General features: G+C 48.2%; 3 protein-coding genes across 3 annotated transcripts; 1 reads left to right on the top strand and 2 right to left on the bottom strand.

Annotated features, from left to right (window-relative positions):
- Window positions 1–5,102: 5,102 nt before the first annotated feature.
- On the bottom strand, window positions 5,103–8,045 carry F4807DRAFT_464716 (uncharacterized protein; the record flags this gene model as incomplete). Its single annotated transcript, XM_048002175.1, has 2 exons — window positions 5,103–7,137; window positions 7,627–8,045. The coding sequence occupies 2 exons, from the start codon at window positions 8,043–8,045 to the stop codon at window positions 5,103–5,105; spliced, it is 2,454 nt and encodes an 817-aa protein (XP_047849950.1).
- A 1,501-nt stretch (window positions 8,046–9,546) lies between these two features.
- Window positions 9,547–14,811, bottom strand: F4807DRAFT_443278 (Spc7-domain-containing protein). Its single transcript, XM_047999538.1, has 4 exons — window positions 14,300–14,811; window positions 11,310–14,237; window positions 10,637–11,258; window positions 9,547–10,578 (listed from the first exon to the last, which is right to left on the bottom strand). Exons 1-4 carry the CDS (start codon window positions 14,513–14,515, stop codon window positions 9,902–9,904), a joined length of 4,443 nt encoding a protein of 1,480 aa, XP_047849949.1. The 5' UTR covers window positions 14,516–14,811; the 3' UTR covers window positions 9,547–9,901.
- A 385-nt stretch (window positions 14,812–15,196) lies between these two features.
- Window positions 15,197–16,385, top strand: F4807DRAFT_471107 (ribosomal protein S17-domain-containing protein; the record flags this gene model as incomplete). Its single annotated transcript, XM_048002890.1, has 4 exons — window positions 15,197–15,298; window positions 15,373–15,448; window positions 15,618–15,856; window positions 15,967–16,385. The coding sequence occupies 4 exons, from the start codon at window positions 15,197–15,199 to the stop codon at window positions 16,033–16,035; spliced, it is 486 nt and encodes a 161-aa protein (XP_047849948.1). The 3' UTR covers window positions 16,036–16,385.
- Window positions 16,386–17,120: the final 735 nt, after the last annotated feature.

Below are 17,120 nucleotides of genomic sequence, written 5' to 3'. Positions count from 1 at the left end.
AATCCGTTCTTTGAATTGGAGAACTGGAATTGTAGGTGATTTGGCATTTATCATCAAATCTTAACTTTTATTAGCACATTTCCATATAAAATGCATAGGGGGTAAACTTACTTAGCATAGAGAAGTCTCCGGCTTCCCGAGGAGTCACTCGCAGATTAGGCGATATGCTTTAACGACCGGTGTCCCAGGCATTCAGGGGTTCATTGCCCCGCCCAGAATAACGACAAGATTCCGTCAAAGTATATTTTGAGCAGTGAGTGTGAGGATTTGGATTGGTCCCCATGGTTATGTCTGTCGTAGTTGATATGTTTTCGTCAAATTTGTGAAATTTCATCTTGGGTCGTGAGCATAATCTTAGCCCATCTGCGAGTCGCAACACCTGGGGCCCAGTGCATCAATTTTGAGGATGCTCAGTTATCTATGAGCCCATAGGTTGGTGATTCTGATATCAGACGGTTCCATCTTGTGGTAAAGACTTTGTGCTGGTGGCTGGTTGCTGTGGTGAACGCCAGAGCAAGGGGTATATGACTGACCCCTTTGGGAGTATATGGCGTATAGACCTATTTGTATGTCTATCTTTGCACAAAAGTCCGCGTAGAAAATATTTCGCAGGGTGTCTTTGCCCATTATATCTTGTTGTAGTGATGGTGGTTCTGGAACTCGTCGACCTGGTGTTGCAACCACTACAAGGCTTTGCAATTTGGCCCTTGTGGTGGTGACTCCTCGGGCGAGTAGGGGTAGATTGATGACCCCACCCGACTCTTCTTTCTCGTCTTCTTCTCGTCTTTTCCTTATCTATTCATCGTCCTTGCGTTTGTCGTCTTAGTTGTAGTCGTCGTCGTAGTGGATTTGGTTTCTTGTGTCTGAAACTGGCAACGACAAGTTACCAGCACTTGGATTATCCTTTGGTGATTGACTTGCCTCTCAATAGTTCTTATAAACCTGTGATACTGAGATTTGATGTCGTCACAAAGGTTAAACTATTCCTATGCTCCCCATAAGCATTGATGACTGGCAATGATGATCCTATAGCGCGCAGTCTGGAAGTTTCATGTGTTCCAAAGCTGTTTGTAGTGGCTGGTACGCTGCTGTGCTGGTTGACTTGTCGAACCCTGCTAAGGGTTGCCTGAAGTCCTCCGCGGCATTGGTATATAATCCATGATTGAGTTGGATTTGAGTTTCGAACGCCGCGGAAGATAGTAAGAGACTGCTCCAATCCTTAAGTCCTTCTGATCGCTATGCATAACACGGTTACCGTTGTGATTGTCATATCTGTAGTTGCAAAGCGACTCATCAAGGACCAAAGGGGCAGCACACCGAAATTGACCATCATAGCATAGCATAGTTCTGAATATGATTGAATGCCTGCTTGTGCCGTGATGATATTGTCCCAAATGTCAATATGTTCAAGGTGGTGCCGAAAGTGTGAAGCCGTCTCTCGCTAATGCCATTGGATCCCCTCAATCCTTTGGCATAAAGTTAATAGCCTTCATAACTATAGAGTTCCCGAAAACTCTAGCAAGCTCAAAATGCCCTAGCTCGCGATGTTGGCTTAAAGTTGTCGCTAACCATAAGCTATTGGATGCCCTCTTCATCCTTAAGCTTGGTGTGATATTTGAAATGCTCGCAGTTGGTGTCGAGCACGTCGTTGTTTCGATCGGCGTTCCAGATTGCGCTTTCAGCTAGTACGTTATCATCTGGTGTCTCTCTCACCGTCAGACTCCGTATCTAACAAAAGCATATATTGGATATTAGTCTTTAGGAGCGCGATCGAACTCTAAATGGACATGAGGCTGTGTTGCGAATTCTTGTTGATACAACCTCTGATCCGTCGTCCAGTATTCAGATGCCCCCACATCCGATACCTTCAGAATAGCCCTTGCAAGGTCACCGCAATTTATGATGTCCTTGGGATATGAATAGGGCTAAAGCCTTTTTTGGCTTTCTTTATCGTTAAAAACTAGCGACTAAGTTAGTTTGAGTGCCGAGAGAGTGATATAGCATGGATGAGACTTACCAAGAACAATGATGTTCACTAGCCACCATAGGGGAACTTCAATGACGATCGTTCAGCAGTCGAGTTCTGTATGTTGATCAAATCGGACGGGACCATATAATCTGTGTTGCTCATGCGGTACACTGTCGTAGTTGAATGCTTGGTCTCAGTCCGTGGATGTTGAACGATCGCCACTGAAAATTCCCGTCAACACTAACACTGCTTCGATGTACCCTTGAGTCAAAGTCATGCGGAAAATCTTGGGAGCTCTCTACCGAGCCTTGGGAGAGCTCCCATGTATCTGATGGATTTCTCTAGGGGTTCTCAACTAAAGTGATTAGGAGATCCCCGAGTTCTTTTGTTGGTTTGATTTTGTCGATTTATTTTTTGTCGTTTCGAGGTCTCAACTACTATTTAGGTAGGAGACCGACCATCAAATTATTTTTGACATGATCTTGGGGATAACCGTGTCTGTTGGACATCCCCGCTGTCGATTTTTATTTTTATTTTTATTTTTTATTTTTGTTGTTACCCTACAGCCCGCCCGCAGGCTGTAGAGTACCCCTTTTTTTGGTTAGGGGTCCAGAGGGGCCCCCTGTTGGGTTGGTGGGGCCCCCCTAAATGATTTCCGCATGGCTTGACTCGAAGGGTTAGTTGTTTCCGATTTATTTTTATTTTTTATTTTTTATTTTTTTTATTTTCTTTTTCTTTGTTAGTTTTGACAACACATCGAAGCAGTTGTTAGTATAACCTATCCGAGGAAGTTATGGTTGCTGTGGTTGTTGATTTCCAATTGTACTTCCTCGGATGGGCCGTCGACAATATCCATACTTCATGGATATGCACTCCCCAAGGTACTCCCTCATACCTGGAGGTGCATGAACGCTCATTCCAACCATTTGGCTGGCGACCATGCCTCTTGGATATCTCATGAATCTGATGGTAACTCCGTGATGGGCTTACTCTGAATCCAGTGGCCAGATATCTTCATTAAAATTCCGTGAATCTGATGGTGGTATCTCGAAAAGCGTAATGTGAACCTTTGGCCAGGCATAATGGTCGTATCGTGAATCTTACGGCCTGATATCGTGATGGGCAGTATTGTGAATCCCACGGTGATACATCGCGATGAGCATATAGTGAATTCTCGGTGCGACATAACGACGAGTATACTGTGAATCTCTTGGCGACGTCTCAATGAGATTCATGTGAATCTCTGGTGACGTCGTGGCTGGCGGGCATACTCTGAATCTCGTCGCTTGGTATCGATATCATAGTGGTCGTAACGTGAATCTCATGGTGATCCTTCACGGTGAGCGTAATGTGAATCCTCGGTTTTTCGCACCACATGAGCTCCCTCAAGCCCCATGGGTGGAAACTGACTCCAAACAAGAAGAACGTAATGTGAATCTCCTGTGGTGTATCTCAACAGGCAATCTGACTAAATTTGACTAAAGTCAGACAACTCGTCGACCGGGCAATGAAGACCGGACGACGGAACCTGATACTCCCTGGCGTCTGCAACGAACAAGGCTAACGCGAGTAATTGTCGAGATGCTCGAATGATGGCGAGGAAAAGGCCATACGAGCGGAGTCGAAAAGATGTATCTGAAGGCGCAGGCGTGAAAACTGACCCGCGGTCAAATACATTGTCCTAAAGCTCGAGTGAGTGGCGTGAACGAAGCCACCACGAGCGTTGTCGGAAAGAATGCTCGAACGGGGCAAGCGAGAAAAACTGACTTGCGGTCGAGACATTGTCCTTGGTTGATTCGAAGGGCGGGCGAAGAAAACTGACCCGCAAACGAACCATTGTCCTGGGTGCTCGTGACTGTGGTGGCGAAAAGGAGACCACAGCGAGCCTTCGTCTAGATGAGGCATCACGCCTCACCATCCCTGGACCTGGCTAAGCATCGAACAGCAAAGCCGAGATCGGGTGACGTTGTCGATAGCTAATTGCCTACAGGCCGGCGAGTAAAAAACAAGACCGGGGCAGGCGTTGGCGAAAACGGGGTGCTCAAAGGGCAACCTCCCGTGCGAGGTTGTTTCGAGACGTTGTCGGTTAGCTATCTGCTATCTCGTAGGACAGCCGCGAACAAGGCTGTGGCGAGATATTGTCGACTACTCACTGGCCGGCGTGACCAAAGCCGGGTGAGCCTTTAATCTTCTTCGGGGCGGCAGCGAGAAAACCAGACTGCGGCGGAAGAAAATTGTCGACTAGGTGAGTGCTTTCGGGCCGGCGAGGACAGGGCCGGGAAAGCGTTCTCGGGGTGCGCTCGAAGGACAGCGGGTGCCAATGGCTGCAACGAGGCTTTATCTGTATATGTAATGCTCGACGGACGGCGCGGACAAGAACCGTGTCAGAGACATTGTCGCTACATAGATACGGGCGGGGACGTACCACTCTCACCCTTTTCAGATAAATACTAGAGGTAACAATCAGCACTGTGACATCGTCCTCGCAATCCGCCTGGTCTAGGACCACTTGGAAGTCTCAGAACGTGTCATTCGCCGAACAGGATATAGCGTTCTCTCAATATGAGGGAATCGCATCCCGATACCGTCGCCCTAACCCTTTCACCTACCAGGGGTGTATCGGGATCTTCGGGCAGGTTCTAACCCTTCACTCACGGATGGAGTGTATCGGGATCTTGGAACCAAACACTCTCCCCCTTTCGCCTATAATCGGGTACTCGGGATCCTGGAGCCAAACTCTCGCCCCTCCCCCCATACGGGGCTCGGGGGTCCATGGAGTTATTAAAACGGTAGGCGGCCAATGACTTGCATATATGCAAGTCATGGCGACCGGCCGACCCCATCCGTCTCTCTCGAAAGAGATTCAGAGTGGGAACGCCGCGAGGCATCGACCGGCCCAGTGCTTCGGTGCTTGTTACCTAGAAAAAATATGAGGGAGGGAGGGAGAGAAAAAAGAAGACTTCAAGGATTGGGGGTATATATGGATGGGTCCCGCCTTATACGTCTCGTGCTGACCGAGATCTACTACAAAGGGCCTGTACGAGAAGAAGAAGAGATGATGAAGGCGACGAGGGTGCTATGACGGTGTCCTGGAACGCAATGAGGGTCAATCGGTGACTGGGTAATAACCCAATCAACCAGAAAATGGCCCCATCCGCTTAAGGACTTCCGCCCTAGCGGTCTCCTCGTCGACGCCGTGTTCCTGCATGAATTCCTCAACGGCATCCATGACGGCGTCCTCATACTGAGCCTCGTCGGTGTACGTTATGGGCCTGGCAGCATGCGTCTCCACGCCGGATGCTGCCGACTTACCCGCAACGGAATTACTCTCCAGCTTTCCACCACTGTGCACCGAGGCAGCAAGCCCGGGAAGGCATGCTGGGGTCGGCTTCTTGGAACTCGAAGCCTCTGCTGGTGCGGTGGTGGGAGCTGGTAAGTGCACCGACTCGGTGAATCTCTTCTTCTTCTTGGGGGGAGCCGTGGCGGGCTTGCTTTGTCCTTGGCCCTGGACAGACGTGGGCGTGGGACCAGGTCCCAGGCCGGAAGCGTTCTGAGGACCAGCCGACTTGGGAGAACTAGTCTCCTTCGCCTTCTGGCCGTTCGAACCGCTACCGAACATCTTCCAGGGGAGCGACAAGGACGTAGCGTTGGCCTGCGGCTGCTGGTGTACTAGGCCCGGGATCTCGGTCGTCGGGGCCTGCTCGAGGAACTCGACGGTCAGCAGAGGAGGAGGCTGCTTCTGCACAGGAGCTGGTGCAGGGGCTGGTGCTTTGCCCTGCATTGACTTGGTCAATGCAGCTGAGGCAGCCGCTGCAGCTTCCTGTAGAGAAGACAGCGCCTTGTTCGGTGCAACATCAATTTGCATCGAATCCTCCTCCTCTGGGACATTAATGCCCACCTGTGGGACATCGATGTCCATCATCTGTACATCGATGCCCACCTGTGGGACATTAGCGTCCATCATGTGGACATCAATGGCCATCTGTGGGACATCAATGTCCATCGAGTTATCCTCGTTCACGTCGTCTTCTGGCCCATCGATTAACATTGGCTCGTTAAAGCCCAAGAACTCGTTGCCTTGCGCCTCACAACCGTAGTCGTGAGCGATGACGAGCCCTGGGGCCTTCTTCTCTTGCGGTTCCCATTGAGAATCGATTTCCATTGCCGATGGATCATTGATTTGCATGGGCCCATCGATGTCCATAAGGTCACCGATGTCCATGGGGCCATCAATGTCCATTGGATCGTCGATGTCCATAAGGTCATCGACGTCCACGGCAACGGTTACCGGAGGGAGCGGCGAGAGGTTGGCAGGAGCATGGTAATCGAAGACAGCTGGTCCCTGTTGAGGCACCTGGAACTCGGGTTGGGGAGCAGCCACCTGCTGCTCAAGAGCAACAGGTGCATACTCCGGGACCAACCCAGCTTGGGGTGCCGGAACGTACTGGGGGCCTGCCACCGGCTGGTAAGTCGGCACAGGCTGAGGGGCCAGTACGGCCCTTTGTGCCATCATCTGGGCAGCCACCACCTCCACAGGAACAAGTGGAGGAAGTGGCCCAGGCTTGGGCTTGGGCTGAGGGACTCCCATACCCCTTGGCCGAGGCCTGTAAAGGGGGTAGCTGGGACCAAGAAGCATACGACGTGATCCTGAGTACGGGTACAGGACGGAACCGACAGCGGGCGGCGGGCATCTATGCACTAGACGCACGGGCGTGAACTGAGCGGGCGGTAACTTGCGCTCAGACGCCACGACTTGACGCTGTCGTTCCTGTTCCTGGCGTACTCGCGCCTCGCGGACATGCTCCGCTTCTCGTTCTTCCTCCTCGTCCTCCTGCGGGGCGGGGTCCTCAACAGGAGCGACCACCGCGGGTTCTTCGGGACGAACCGGGGCAGGACGAGGAGAAATCTTGAAAGGCTTCATAGCCTTGATAACGAGTTCGTCTGCCAGGTCCAGGTAACCGGTTAACCTGGCATAGAAGCGAGCATGTTGGGCGTTGAAGGAAGCAGGCCCCGTCTTTCTAAAGACGTCGATTTTTCTGGAGTACTCCTCGTGATACTGCCAGGCTTTGTCGCACAAGTGATCCCAAAGTTTCGAGCAGCAGTCAAGGAACCAGTCAATGCTGCGCTCAGAAAAATTGGTCTCCATGGTGCTGCAGTAGCTCACGGACCTGTAAAGGCAATGTTAGTAAGAATCATCTATATATACATATTTGTTATGTATGGCAACGATGAGGTAGGAGCGCCATGCGATAGTGTAGTTATCTTAGAAATGGATGTTGAGTCTGTGTAGAGAAGGTTGTACAAGGTACGTTTGGGAATAAAGAGCAAATGAAGAACCACGGAAAAGGGGTAAAGGGGTTAATGAGTAAAAAGGCCATAAGTAATATCAGAGTAATCGTCAAAGATTAGAGAAGGCGTAGTGTGAATGTATCGAAGATATATGTTATGGACAATGTATACGATGATGGTGAAGGCAATAGAGTAGTAGAGTGTTGAAGTGTTGAAGGGTTAAGGTGTATACAGGTTGTGTATGTTGGTTGCCTATGGTGACAGTGATGATAGTGATGGTGGAGGGGTAGAATAAGATAGGATGGTAGGTGACGGGCGGGAATAGGCCACAATGACCATTATTGACAATACTAGAGATAGATACTTACATATCGAGGAAGTGCATCCAGAGCATGTCTCCAGGAGCCCAGCAAAGAATCCACGGACCATGGATGAGCCATCGGATGTAGCAGACTGCTGCTAAACCCACGTACCAGCCATAGGGAGTGTAACTCCCCGCGGCGGTTTGTGTGATTAGGTATCCGATGACCCACCAGATCGAGACGGGGAACTCACTATGCCGGTCGAGGAGGAGGGGGACGGCTAGGGACACGAGACTGAGTGCACCGCACCATAAAATTGGGCTTTTCAAGAAAAGAAAAGACAAGCCAATTATTATAGGGTGGGCGAACTTTTCGGCGGGACCCAATCCGAGGTAATCCTTGAAGTCAGGGAAGGCGAAAGGAAGGAGAGAGAGGAGGGGGGCAAAGGGGAGGAACATCGCGCTGACCATGTAAAAGTAATTCATGGTGTCGGTCGGGAAAACACAACAAGTATGACGGGCTTGTGTGAATTATCGCAGAGAGAGGAAGCGCAGGAGATGTTCGATACGAGACTTTCTGACAGTTGGCAATTGCTTGTAAGCTGGATGCTTGATAGCGTATGCTTGAAACTGTTGCTGGTCGGGCGCGAAAGAATGTAAACCTGGGGAAAAAAAGAAAAAGGAAGGAAGAAAGTTTGGGGATTGAGACCCCGGCTTTTATAGGTTTCGGTTGGGGCTGCAGAGGAGGCTGATCACTCTCATCACCAAGGTTACCGTCGCTGGGGAGTAGGGTCAGTGACGAACTTTGTGGCTGAACTATTTTAATCGGTACCTAGGTAGCTAAGGTACATTTTACTTGCAATAATAAACTAAATCAGGCATTAAAAGGCTACGACTGAGTATTCTCCCCCTTTAATTCTGCCGTGTGTATCTAAGTAGTTAAAGAAAACTTCGTGGTAGTAGTAATTCAGTATATATAAGGCATGTACCTACGCATGAATATATGCAAGTAGGTACAAGGAGGGATTCTATAGATGATAATATTCCAATCTATATACCCAGCTTAATGTACATGATTTCCAAATCGACCCTTACTTTACCACTGGAATATAATCCAAGATACTTCCATCGTAAACTACCTTAGTACTTGGTAGATACGCAAGAGTATGCAATAACCTCTATGGACATCTTTTGAGACCTTATGTACCTATGTATGTATCAACAATCACATTACCATAGATATGCCTGTGCCGGTAGTAGAAGCTATGCGTATTATATTTTACCCATATGGACTGCCACTATGTACTTCTCAAGTCCATATTTAATTTGGTGAATTCATGAAAATACCCGTTATCCTTACTATTTGATAATTAGTACATATATACAGCTATTCTTTTAGGTAGAGAAACATGTATCTATTCCGATACTAAGTACCTAGATAATGTGTTGTCGTCCCTGAGGCTGACTATCTTCAAAAATCACCTAACCCACGCCCCATTTTATTTTTATCAGATCTTGGTACGTACCAATCGGATATTTATTTAATTTTTCGACTAGACCAGATACGGCCAATTGAGATCGATTGACGCGGGGAATTTACAGCCAATGATAATTCAGAAAATTAATTATCCTAAGAATGAAGGTACGTACATCGTAAATGTGATGCTTGGGATAGATACGTACCTCTCGTGGCTGTCCTTCGAATTTTTCCTCATCGTGCAAATATGATATCTTAATCTTGCCATCTTCATCTTTTTGTTGGTGTTGTAATTCTTTCCAACATGCCTATCTTAACGAGGAGGTAGGCTTGACTTCATCCAGCTGGGGTTTATAATCTTCCATAGGTAGATATCTACGTATATAGAATTTCAGGATACTCAAGAGTTGACCATTTCTACCATGCATATGCGCGAATAAATCTCGACCATCGTGCCGTTGGCCTACGTTGGTGTTATTCCAGCATTATAAAACAAGAGCGGAGGGAAAATAAAAATAACTACTCGTATTGCCTTTAAAACATTTGTCTGAAACATGTTCCTAAGTGAATTAAAGAGGGAATCATTGAAACATGAGGTCCAGATTGTAAAAAGTAACTGGTGTATTAAAAGTGAGGGAAATTTGCTCCTCCCGCCGTTGGTTGAGTGCAAGTCCCTCATTATCAAAAGTGATCCTTACAAGACGAATTTATGTACATTCGTCATTAATCTAACAGTACGCTACCAAACGCCTTCTTTTCATCAGGGATATCTTCCAGATCCGTGGATAACAGTCGTCAGTCATTACAATACGGCAGGGCAGAGGCCAGGAAGCCAATAAACGCGTTCCCCATTCATCGACGAAGCTTATTTCTGCTGGGCCTTTGCCTTGGCAACCAGCCTCTCTTGGAGTTCGACAATGATATCGCTCCAAGACTCGATATTGCTTTGCTCCTCCTTTGTAATAACCCGTGTGCCAATTCTAGTCTTGAGAAACTCGACAACATTGTCTATCTTGAACTGCTCTCCATAGACAACGCGTGCCTCGGGCTCGATAGTAACCTCGACACCACTAGGCGTGCTCCGGCCGTGGAAATTAAGTGTAATATCCACTCTCGTCTTCACTGGGGATACCAGCAAGATTGCGCGGAACGAAATAGACGTATCTGAAGTCTTGGTGACGTTGGTTCTGTACGTGCAGTCGACGAGCCGCATGCTTTCTGACACGTGATTGGCTTTCTTCCATCCTGCACTGACCATGTCTAGAAGTTCCTTGATTCGAGTTTGTGATTGGTCCAATCCTCTGATATGGTCCCGGATGCATTGAATGAAAAATTCCTTTTCCGGCGTGGACGGCTTGGGATCTCGTTCCCGATTGGCTGCAATGTACCACAAGTCGATTCTTGAATTTGTCGACTTCACGCCCTTGAATACAGCGACGTCAAAAACGAGCTCGATCTCTTTTCGATATGTCATCGACATCATAGTTCCATTAGTGCCTGTGATCATCCAGCCATGCTGCTTCTCGAGCTCTTCTACCCTCGCTATTTTATGATATTAGTTTTCTAGCGTGACAACATATAGGTGGTAAAATGTACTGACCTTTCAGAGAGCTGACTTCATTAGATGTCCAACCTCTGCATTCCTCGCGAACTTTCTCGGCCTCCTTAATATCAGAAAGGCACTCCTCCTTTTTCTGCGATAACTCGCTGATACCGGATTCGGTTTCGCCAAGCTGTTGACGCAATTGCTCGATCTGTTTCATTTTGGCTTCGATATCTGCGTCAACCTCGGTAAGTTCAGACCGTGCGGCTTGCAGGTCTTCAGGATCACAGTCCGCTAGTTCTTGAACGGCAGACTCAAGGTTGTCGTGCTCTACTTCCAAGGACTTGAATCGTTCTATCAGCTTAGGCAATACGGAATCGAGCAATTTCTGTTCCTTTTGCAACAGCTGCTCGTCAGCTTTCATGCCCTCGGCAATCGTGACCAAGCCTTCCTTGAGACCATCCTGGAGCTTCATGCGCCATTCGTACCACATGGCCTTGCTCAATAGCCGCGCGTGTGTTTTGACATTCTTGAATTGGTTGTCCAAGAAGAGCTTGTATTCGGGCGTTGCTGACATGTATTCCTTAAAAAGCGGAGGATTCTCTTCCCAAGTTTCCGTCTCGATCTCCCGGACAATTCTTCTGCCCTCTGAAATGTATTTCTTCAGTTCTCGGCAAGACTATGAATCATTAGCATTTATCCTGTTTATAGAATTTGTAGACATCCTTACATGTTGGTACAATTCCAGCATAGGAACTGTACAAGCACCTGCCACGACGCATCGTTCAAGGGAGACATCTTCTTTTCCTAACGTAGCATCGCCTTTGACGCTCGTGGGAGCTTGTGTATGTCGCCTCTTGGTAGTGGTTAATTCCATGAAGCGAACATTCGTCATGTTCAAGAAGTCTTGAAGATGAATCCGCTCTCCATCATCATCATCCATGTGCATTTCAGAATCAGCCACATGTGATTCGTCGAAGTTAAACGTATCGGTAGGATGACTGGAGTCGAAACCTTTGAAGCGCCCTTTAGACTGGGGCGATGGTGCTGTCGTAAGCGCTTTCTTGGGAGAAAGTACAGGTGTCGAAGTGGTCGCATTGTTACCTGCATCGTCCACATTTCGACCAGCGGAGCGAGTTATCCGCCCAGTTGTCTCAGCTTTCGAGGGGGGGGCGTGCAATCGCACATTCTTGACAGGGCTGCTTTGGTGATTCTTAAGCCGTTTAATTCCATCGCGTTCTTCTTCGTCTTCTTCGTTGTCGAGTTCGGCAGGGCGTTTACCGAGAAGACCTTTGGCACTGCCTACGTGGAGGCTTTTACGTCCCTTGAGGGGATTTTTCTTCGGCGTCATACTAGAGATCATATCCTTCAGAGTCGCTGTAGTATTCTCTTCATCTTCGCCATCGGCTTCTCTCTCGAGTATGCGGCGACCATTCTCCCTGTCCGCTTCTTCTCGGCGCTCTTGGTCCACTTCATATTCCATAACTCGGGGATCAGCAAAAGTGACACCTCGAGCACCTTCACGTGGGACAAAGTTGTCCGCTGCCTCTCCAATAGATTCTCGCCTATCAAATATGGCAGCAACTTTAGGGGACCCAAGACCAGGTCTGTCAGCGCCCAGACCCGAAAGTCGCCTCGATTGTGGAGTTAAGATCACTCGTGGTGTGGATAAGCCGGTTGAGGGGTCTTGTTGGAAAATCGACGTTGATTGGCCATTTTTGGAAGCGGATCTGGGCGTAGAGGTCGAACGGTTTGAGATCTGTCGAGTTGTTGAAGCAGGAGACTTTGACTTCCTCGAAGGAGAGTCCTTCAGTGGGGTTCGAGGCCCTTGCTTATTTGGGGTGCTTTGCTGAGCAGGATTCGCAGATTTTGGCGTCGAAAGGTCTCGAACAGGCGAGCTGCTCTTCGGACTGGCAGAGGTTCGCCAATTAATACTGCGACGGAGTCCCTGGCCCCGAAACGCAGATAAACTAGGGCTCCCGGCTTCCGAGATACTCGTGCCAGAAATGGCTTTGGACAGACGTTGTTTGGCAGAAGAGTGTAGCGCAGGCACGCTATCATCCTCATCGACCTCCTTCTCCATAATGTGCCTTGCTTCAGTTCGATCTTTAGCGAGAGGCGGGCCGTTGATAATTCCGCCCACAGCCGTGGTCATATCCATTCCCATAGTAGCATCGTCCTCGTCTTCAACTTCATTAGCAGGAAGAATACGACCCAGTCCAACTGTCATGTCCATGGTTGCTTCATCGTTGGTAGCCGTCATAGTACGGCGACGACCCAAAGGAGCCCTTCTAGTTGAAGCATTGGGCTTATACCCCGATAGAACTCCGCCCACAGCAGTAGTGAATTCCATCGACATATCTTCGTTCTCCTCGTTATCATCAAGGTCAAAGGGCTCGCTTGCTAATTGTGGTCCCTTTCGAATACCACCAACTGCCGTAGTGAACTCCATGGAAGCGTCCTCAACCATTGAACCATCTCCGGCTTTATCTGGGCTAGCTGATTGAATGCTCTGTGTCTTGTTGCGCTGGGGAAAAATACCACCTAGTGCTCGAGTAACATCCATCGACATCTCTTCCTCCTGAGCATCGTCGTCTTCTAGGGGACCGCCATTAGATTTGATGATACCACCCGCGGCATTTGTCATATCCATATCCATATCCATATCCATACCGCCAGTCTCATCTTGATCTTCATCGTCCTGAACTGGGCCATTTTTCGATGTGGTTTGGGTATTTTCCTGGTCATGGGTAGGACTAGCTTGTTTAGGCGCAGGCTTTTTAGCCCACCCAAATGAGGGGATGATCTCTTCCTCTTCATCCAACTGCTGGGTTTCAGCACGTCGGGATGCAAGTCGAAGAGCAGTTTCCAATGTATCAGTTGAATCTGTAGTGAATTCTGAACGGGCAGAAACAGCAGAAGCGACTGAGGTGCCAGTGACTTCATCAACATCAAGGTCCATCGATACACCATCAGCATCATCTGAGTCACTGCCAGAATCTGAACCAATATCTTCCTGTGCTTCCATTACGCCATCTGCGGCGTCGGAGTCTGAACTATAGACACTCGAAGCCAAGGTATCGTCCATCTGGTTGTTGAAGTTGAGCTGGGGCGCACCTGAGCTTCTTCGTCTCTTCTTCTGGAGATCTCCCTGATGATCTGGAGAATTAGGAATAATGTCATCCCCTTGATCTGGTGGAGTAGAATGTGGATCTGCCGGTTGTGCAGGCGATTGGGCGGCAAGTGATGATGCACGTCTTGTGGAATCGGTAGAAGTAGTAGAATCCTGCATATACTCAACCTCGTGGAAGGTGTGTAGAGTGGCTTCAGCGGCAAATGACACTCGTCGATTAGCAAGAGACTTGCGACGAGCCTCTCTACGATCATTAATCTCCTTCTCTAATTTGGCCCGTTCTCGTTCCTCTCTTTCGCGAGCAGCAGCCTGCTGTTCCTCTTCAGTACGCACTGCAATCTTCGTGCCGGAGGAATTTGTGTCATCATTCTGAGACGGATTTGCTAGCTTGTCAGTTCCCTGAATGTTCAATGATGGTGGCGAATTGCGGGCAGGCTGCTTGGATTTGAAGGAGGGTATCTCGGGTAGTGGCATGGTTGGTTTGAGAATAGATTTTGGCGGAGGTTTGGTATTTGCTGCTAGAGACTAGATAATTGTTAGTTAGTAACGCGTTCTTAACATAGATAACCTGGAATTACATCACATACAATACGCCGATTTCCAGTTCCAGGCTTCAGTGCGTCCAGTCCTCCAGGTCCAATACTCTTACTCCGTGACTTCTTCTTGCCTCCATTACTGGCCAAAGAACTAGCAACATCGACAGTAATATTTTCTTTCTCCATCCTTTTGCGCACAGGTGAATGTCCGGTCGACTTCCTAGGCCGACGCGTGGACGGGATAGTCGCACCAGTACGACTAGACATGTTGACGAAAAAAACAAGGTGAATTTCTCTAAAGCGTCGTAGAAGCAATTAGGTTCTCATCGTCTGAGGCGCAACTTCTAAGTTGGAGTGCGACGTAGGTAAATAAAGTCGTCGCATAGGAGTTTGGTTATTGTTCCGGACAAAATAATCACAAAGTCTGCATGCAAAGTGCTTTCTTCAAAGAAATTGTAAACAACACCTGCTTCAGAATCGGTGTAAAGGTAGGAAGTGACGGGTGACATCGGAATGGGAATGGAATTCCATATGTTAAAAGCTGGGTCGGTTGGCGATCGCGTCAATTGACTGGATTAGGGACCCATGTTTGTAAACAATTGAAGGTGGGGCATTACCGTTGTGCACAATGTACAGAGGTACCGTTCCAACATGGTCCAAGCTCCTGGTTGCATCCTTTCGATTTCTGCTAAAATGGCAGAATGGTTAACAAGCCACAGGTAGCTGCTAACCCCTCCATTTTGCCAGTTATCAAGCCACAATATAGCCACAGCCGGGCTGAATTACGGTGTGGAGCCTGTGCCTTCCCACAAGCGAGCCCACACAACTAAAGATTTGACATTTTTACCATTTTCAATTTTCGGCAACTTTTCGCAAAATCGCAACTACAACAACATCCACGATTCCCGACCTCAACCACATTTGCGACCTCGACAAAAATTCGCAAACATGGCCACGGAATTGACTGTTCAGTCGGAGCGTGCTTTCCAGAAGCAGCCCCATATCTTCCAAAACTCCAAGGTCAAGGCCAAGTCCACGAGACCTGGCAAGGTAAGGCGACGCCGCTATTAATCTGACATTTCATCAGAGAGGTCGAATCCTTTTCTAACTATTTCGTCCTGTAGGGTGGCCGCCGATGGTACAAGGACGTCGGTCTAGGTTTCCGAACCCCCAAGACCGCGATTGAGGGAAGCTACATCGGTATGTGAAGACGCGAAAATACGTGAGAGGAAGGATTAAGGTGTTCTATGACTTGCTAGTTGGATTATCGAGTCGCCCCTAAAATTAGTTACGACTACACGAGGCTCGCGACCTAAAACTACGAGTTTTCAACCCGATACGAATGCGAGGCTAATTTTGACAATAACAGACAAGAAGTGCCCTTTCACCGGTCTCGTCTCTATCCGTGGCCGTATCTTGACCGGAACCGTCGTTTCCACCAAGATGCACCGAACTATCATCATCCGACGCGAGTACCTAAAATTCGTCCCCAAGTACGCACGATACGAGAAGCGACACAAGAACTTGGCCGCGCATGTCTCGCCGGCTTTCCGTGTTGAGGAGGGTGACCAGGTCACGGTTGGCCAATGCCGACCTCTCAGCAAGACAGTACGTTCATTATTATCCTTCGCATGAGTTTTGTTTTGCGCGGGATACGCTGCCGCAAACAGAACTATGGAATCGGTTGGAATAAATTACTAATTTGAATCGTGCGATAGGTTCGGTTCAACGTCCTTCGTGTGCTTCCCCGAACCGGCAAGGCGGTGAAGAAGTTCAGCAAGTTCTAGGTTGGGGATCTTTCCTGGGCATCGATGGCGTTGTTACTTCATGGTTCTTCATGATCTCAGATTCGGAACGGGTGTTTCATAGGCATTCTGCCAGGGCACAAAGATGCACCATCGGCAGCTCTGAGAAATAAAAACGGATATACCACATTTTATATTATTTCCCAAAGTTGTGAGCGTGATTCAGAACGGCTTGTTTGTGGCGAGCAACTGTCTAGCTGGGTATGAAACAGTTGATAACCTCAGGTTCCTGCTCATTGAAATGCTAGGTTTCTAGGTTGTTTGAACGCGCATATTAGGCAAGGCACTCCAAAATTGCTTGACATCCAGGCCTCCGATGTGATCTTTCTATTGTCTACCTCCTTCAAAACTTACAGGCACCGTCCAAACAGGGCTGTTTGATTGAGCAAGCTTCGCGGATTTAACAGGGGGGTGGCAGACTGACGCCTTCATCTGGATCAACATAACGCCCCAAACACCTAAGTTCTGATCTGCTTCAATACACAACTTCAGAGGACGTTTGGCATATCCTCAACATCAACTACAAGTAAGAGACAAGGATATACCCATACTATATTTTTGTTTATTCAAATTCCCAACCTCTAGGTCCCTCGCCTAAGGCACCCTCGTAGTCTTTGTTATAACTACCCCTTATCTACAAGATCCATCTGTACTCTCATATTCAACGTAAACTCGGGCTCACTAAAATAACTCCGGGTTTCTTTCTTGGCGCTTCAGGAGTATTATCACGGTTACTTTATGCAAATCATCATTTATGTATGATTGGATACTAGTATTGAATAGCATCAGATGTAAGTAGGTATGTTTTGATTAGTGTCACAGGTAACCAACTAGGTATCTTCATAGGTAGTCTTATACCATTCCTTCATAGAGTGGCCTTAAACGTCGCTTATATAGGTACTATAGGGAAGGCTAGTTAAGTAAGCTTGGTGAGATTAGAATAGGAAATCAAAGGTTGGTATATATCGCAGGTAAAAAGAGCCCGGGCACTAGATGAAGACGGAAACCTGCACGTCCCTGATAGATTCCAACTCTTCGCCCCCGTAGAGAGTCAACTAGGAAAGATG

Source organism: Annulohypoxylon truncatum (assembly GCF_022578515.1).
Source record: "Annulohypoxylon truncatum strain CBS 140777 unplaced genomic scaffold F4807scaffold_43, whole genome shotgun sequence".
NCBI lineage: Eukaryota > Fungi > Ascomycota > Sordariomycetes > Xylariales > Hypoxylaceae > Annulohypoxylon > Annulohypoxylon truncatum.
Note: the sequence above shows the minus strand (reverse complement) of the source record. Positions and strands in the feature narration are given on the sequence as shown.